The sequence below is a fragment of the Vigna umbellata genome, chromosome 5, assembly GCF_029865625.1.
Source record: "Vigna umbellata cultivar VRB3 chromosome 5, Vumbellata_1.0, whole genome shotgun sequence".
Lineage (NCBI taxonomy): Eukaryota > Viridiplantae > Streptophyta > Magnoliopsida > Fabales > Fabaceae > Vigna > Vigna umbellata.
The window spans coordinates 32033215-32039260 of NC_142169.1; the positions used below are offsets into that span (position 1 = coordinate 32033215).

Consider the following 6046-nt stretch of genomic DNA (forward strand, 5'->3'; position numbering starts at 1 on the left):
CCAAGTGTATTCTTCAATCTCCGTTTTTGGAATGTTTTTCTTTCACCCGATTGTTTTAGATGTACAGTTGATTTTAGTTTTAACTATGGAACATGAGTGAAATACGTCTTAGGATTAATTTTATTTTGAAATTTTATTCTGCATTTGGAGAATTTATGTTGGTGACTGATCACTAACACGGGCACACAGGAGGATGATGTTTAGAATTGTAATTTGGTTTAATGAATTTAAGAAATTTTGTAGAAATTGCTTATTGTGTGATGCTAGGCAGGTGATACAATAACAACGATGTTAATTATGAGATCAGTTTTATTGATAATTTGACAGTATGATTCAAATGAAACTCAATTTTTCTTAGATATTACTTATAACTTTCTTAATAGTTTCTTCTAATGTTCTTTTTAATGTTTTGCAATTGCTATTTCTTGTTGTTTTTCAAGAAGCATGTTTTAGTGTGTAAACAGTATTTTAACTAATTTTTTGTCATTGCGCCTTCTCGATCATGTATTGTTTTTTTAATGACTATGAGTATGTTTGAATAAAATTTGAGTAGAAAAAAATAGATAACTTTATCTTCAAATTACAATCAGTTCACGTTTAGTAAAAACTTGTAAGATTTTTTTTGGTATCTTATACTCCCAGTAAATTTATATGTTTTGTTTAAACAGTTTTTATTTTCATGTTAAAGGGTCAGAAAGTTACAACCTAATAATAACTTTCCTGATTGAGAACATAACATCATAACTGTAAATATGTTTTTTTTTAATGTCTTTGTTATCCCTTTACTTTTTTTCTTAAACATGGTTAGATGTCTATATTCTTTATATTGGTAAATGATGAATTTGGTCTTCAATTTTTTTATAAAATAATTTAATTTAATTTCTTCCATCTTTAAAAAACATGCTGGTTATAAAAGAAGAGTGACTAAATTCATACGTTTTTAAATTTTAAAAATCAATTTTTTTCAATATAAAAGTAGGCTAGAGAATAATTTCTTGCATTGTCTTTATATATTATGCAATTAGGAAGTCAATTTATTAATTTATAACATTTGTTTTGGGTATTTTAAGTAAATAAAAACATACTTCTTTTATTAAGATGATAACTGTTAATTAATATAATTTAATAATAAACTAATAGCATTATTACAATAAAAAATAATTTGTGAAGATACTATTTTACTTTTATATAGTTTTATACATGTCAGGAATTAGGAATTAGGAATAAGATAAGGTATTTATAATTACTTAAAAATAATGATGTTGAGTTTTTTATGAATAAATAGTATAATATAATTAATTAACGACTAAAATAAAATGAAGACAGATAATAAAAGGGAGAAAATTTACTCAAACAAAGCAGACGTTACATTGAAGCGGCACAGTGAAGAGTAAAAAAAATAGGAGTGTAAGAAATTAAAGAGGGCGGAGGCCGCACAGTGGAACACTTTATCTGAAGTGAAAACCCTAGGGTCAACCGAAGCGCCACAATCGCTCTCGCGCGTCTCGCTCGTCTTCGGCATCTTTGCAACGGGTAACTTGCAGCTTGGATTCCAATCCCGATATGACTCTCTGCTCCGCTTCCTAATGTTAACATTTATCTTTTTGGCCATGGCAGGATCAGCTGTTCCTCCTTCACCATGGCGGGGACTGAAGCCAAAAAAGCTTCTGCTAAGCAATCCGGTAATTTGCATTATTCACGCGTATTCGCATTCGTGTATCTATATGTTCTTTCTTCTAATGGCGAGCGAACGAAGCCTTGCAGGTGGGAAGAAGAAGGAGGTGAAGAAGGAGACTGGCTTAGGTCTCACGCACCGAAAGGCGGAGAACTTCGGCGAGTGGTATTCTGAGGTATTTTGAGACGTTTCATGGCTTCTGTTTGTTGTTTTTTCCTGATCTGTTGTCGGTCAAAGCTTCTCGTTCATCCTGATCTGGTCTTGTTTCACTGTTAACAATTTCGTTAGTGTGTAGTGTTGGTTGACTTTGGCTTTGGATTATTGTGACAGGTTGTTGTTAATGCTGAAATGATTGAATACTATGATATATCTGGTTGCTATATTTTGAGGCCTTGGTCCATGGCAATATGGGAGATCATGCAAGTGAGTTTCTTAATTCTTGTTTTGTTTTAGATGATGAGTGAGTGATACATTTGTGTCGTGTCTGAAATTTCACTCAGTGAATGATTATTAGATTTCAAAATATGCATACAGCATATTTGTTTCTTTTAGTCTTTCCATATGTCAGAGTAGCTCTAATGTTGAAAATAATCTGCAGGAGTTTTTCGATCCGGAAATAAAGAAAATGAAAATCAAGAACTGCTACTTCCCTTTGTTTGTGTCTCCTGGAGTTTTGCAAAAGGAGAAGGATCACGTTGAGGGTTTTGCCCCTGAGGTGAGACTTTGTGAATTTGTTGGCCATGTAATCAACGAGTTGTATTAAGTTTTTTTTTTTTTTTTTTTTTTTTTTTTTTTTTTTTTAAACTTTGGAATATTATCTGTGAATATCAGGAAAATTGATTTAGTTGTATTTAGCATTCTTAAATCAAATTTTTGTTCAATAGTCTGGGACTTTCTTGATCTGGGCGGCATGCTATACACTGGATTGTGATGTACAAGGAAAAAAAAGTAGTTTTGCGAAGTTTGTTTCATTTAGCTAATGACACGTTTCATGTGTTGAAATAGATATTTATTATGACTTGCAGTTTGATTATCTATATAACTTCATTTCCTTCCAGAAGGACTTATTCTGAAAACAGTAGTACTTGTCTGATTGTCTTACTCATGCATCAGGTTGCTTGGGTAACAAAATCCGGGGAATCTGAATTAGAAATTCCTATTGCTATTCGTCCAACTAGTGAAACTGTCATGTATCCCTACTACTCTAAGTGGATAAGGGGACATCGTGACTTACCTTTGAAACTTAATCAGTGGTGTAATGTTGTTAGATGGGAGTTCAGCAATCCCACACCATTCATCAGGTAGTGAATAATTTTTTTCTTTTCTCCTTTTTTCTTATGGGCCATGGTATATAATGATTTGTTGGCTGGTATTTATACAAAAAAACAATTTAAAACCTAAATTAGAGGCTTCAAATTTTGGAACATTCAGCCTCTGTATATCTATTGCACTATGCCTTAAATTTCTGCTTGTTTATTTGTGAGTGGATGTTCCCCTAGTGGTGATTATGGTGAATTGGTCTTAGTGAACATGCTTGTAATTTGTCTTTTGGTTTATCTTGAATTTGCAAGAAATAGTATCTGTTTTATGTTAAATATCTTATCATTTATATATAGAGGGTGAGCCTTGCTGTTCTGACCTAGTGGTCATGTGTCAAGTCCTGGGAGCCTTATGCACTGGGTTTCCCAATTAAACTTAGAGTAGGTCAAATGACACTCACTTCTGTAAACTGAGGCAGGTTAGCTTTTCCAGATACACCAGTGGGAGCCTAATGCACGAGGTTTCCCTTATTAGATGTCAGATGGCTAATATTGTTTCACATACTTGCTGTCATGTAAACTAATTTATAATTTTTAACTTCTTTCTGGTCTATTGCGTGGGCTTATGAGTTCTGATTGCAGGAGTCGTGAATTTCTTTGGCAAGAAGGGCACACTGCTTTTGCAACAAAGGAGGAAGCAGATGCAGAGGTAAGCCACCAAATAGTTATTTTAGGAATTTTCCTTTTTGGTTTCATTGTATAACCTGCATCAGTTGTCATCTTCTGTCTTTGTATACTTATTGAAGAGTTGTTAAGCCCTTCTGTCATCTTTCTATGTAAGTTCCTTTTTAAAGGAGAACTATAAACCAGGTCACTGTGTTCCCTTTCTTGGTGTTCTAACAGTAGGTAAATTAGTTATGCATTTCTTTTTTGCTTCTGTTGCACACTATATGCACATTATTCTGTATTCTCCACCTAGGCATGCAAATTTCCTATCTTTTGGATATTTTTCCCAAAATATTCTAAACTATTCCTGTTTCAGGTTCTTGACATTCTGGAATTATATAGGCGTATATATGAAGAGTATTTGGCAGTTCCTGTCATAAAGGGTAAGAAAAGTGAGCTCGAGAAGTTTGCTGGAGGGCTTTACACTACCAGTGTTGAGGTACTCATCTGACATTCTTTGCCTGATGTTATTTTAGTGGTGCAAACTTTTTATAAAATTTTGATGTTATATTTGGCTAGGCGTTTATTCCAAACACTGGTCGTGGTATACAAGGTGCAACTTCTCATTGTCTGGGCCAAAACTTTGCTAAAATGTTTGAGATAAACTTTGAAAATGAAAAGGGAGAGAAAGCAATGGTGTGGCAGAACTCATGGGCCTATAGTACTAGAACTGTAAGCTTTGATCTCTGGAATATACATGCATTGGAGGATTCCTCCACATCATTTTGTATTTAAATTTTTTATTTTCTTACAGATTGGGGTCATGGTGATGGTTCATGGTGATGACAAGGGATTGGTACTGCCTCCTAAAGTAGCATCAGTACAAGTCATTGTGATTCCTGTGCCTTACAAAGACGCTGATACTCAAGGAATCTTTGATGCCTGTTCTGCAACTGTGAATGCATTGTCTGACGCTGGTATTCGTGCTGAATCGGATTTTAGAGATAATTATTCTCCGGGATGGAAGTATTCTCACTGGGAAATGAAAGGTGTTCCTCTAAGAATTGAAATTGGGCCAAAAGATTTAGCGAATAAGCAGGTACGCAACTTTGGCATACTGTTACATCAATCCTTGTATTTGTCGTTTTGCTTCTACATTGCTAGTTTGTCAGTGAACACCAAATAAGTATCTGGATTTTGCATAGGTTCGTGCGGTTCGACGTGATAATGGAGCAAAGATAGACATTGCTAGTGCTGATTTGGCTGTTGAAATAAAAAAGTTGCTTCATAATATTCAGCAGAACCTGTTTGATATTGCAAAACAAAAACGAGATGAATGCATTCAGATTGTACACACTTGGGATGAATTTGTGCAAGCTTTGAACCAAAGAAAAATGATCTTAGCTCCATGGTGTGATGAGGAGGTATGAATTGTGTTTTGTTCAAATATAATGTTCCTGGTGTCTTGACCTGATTTCATTTTCAAGGAATTCGTTGTTTGAGTTTTATGCTAGTGTCACTCTTTTAATGAGGTCAATCACACATTCTTTATTGAAACTGTTATTACGGGTTAGTAAACTAATACTTTCTATTTTAGAATTTCCTGTCTGTTGGCTACTGTAGAAGGTCTTTTTTCATTGAGATATTAGTGAAATGCGAAGCATTTGTCAGTGTCAAACCTTAAAGAAATTACATTTTATAATTTATTTCTCGCTTGTCTTTGCTAGCTAGAATAACATCATAAATTTTAAATAGTACTGAACTGCTCGTGTTATCAAATTATGTCCTCTTGAAGAACTGGTGTTGGTTTGATGTTTTATAAGCTCCATTTTTTATTGTATATTTTTCTTGTGAGGTATTGCATAGTTGTATTATGTGTAATAGTTTTTTTTATCTGTAATGCTTCAGGAGGTGGAGGCTGATGTCAAAGCGAGAACAAAGGGTGAGATGGGAGCAGCTAAGACTCTTTGCAGCCCCTTTGATCAGCCAGAACTCCCAGAAGGTATAATCTTGTCCTTATGCAGGTGTTATTATTTTTTAATGCAACAGAGCTTTAAAACTACAAGCAGCCTTCGATTCTGTATGAATTCACTATCTACGAATGTTTTTTGTTTGTTATGTAATGTTCGCTCTTTAATATCATCACCATTAATATTTGTGTTGCTTATTAATCGTGGTTGGTCTACAGGCACTAAGTGCTTTGCGTCTGGAAAGCCTGCAACAAAGTGGACATACTGGGGCAGAAGTTACTAGCCTACTGGTTCTTTTTGTGGTATTATATGGAGCTAGTTTGTCATTTAATGATTCCTTGTACTAATTTGTGGATCACACACGTAGTTTTGTTTTCTTGGTTATCTTTTTCAACGGATAGTTTTACTTTGATATTTATATGGCACACTATTTATTTTGGTTTAAAGAATGAATATTACTTTTGTTGTTGGTTCAA

The 6046-nt window shown here is 34.1% G+C and overlaps 1 protein-coding gene across 1 annotated transcript; it reads left to right on the top strand.

Annotated features, from left to right (window-relative positions):
* The first annotated feature begins 1385 nt into the window (after positions 1 to 1385).
* On the top strand, positions 1386 to 6046 carry LOC124840059 (Class II aaRS and biotin synthetases superfamily protein). The gene is made up of 13 exons (XM_047316041.2): positions 1386 to 1533; positions 1618 to 1682; positions 1765 to 1850; positions 2006 to 2098; positions 2274 to 2390; positions 2789 to 2976; positions 3577 to 3643; positions 3977 to 4099; positions 4180 to 4332; positions 4415 to 4699; positions 4806 to 5024; positions 5509 to 5602; positions 5789 to 6046. Exons 2-13 carry the CDS (start codon positions 1640 to 1642, stop codon positions 5851 to 5853), a joined length of 1533 nt encoding a protein of 510 aa, XP_047171997.1. The 5' UTR covers positions 1386 to 1533; positions 1618 to 1639; the 3' UTR covers positions 5854 to 6046.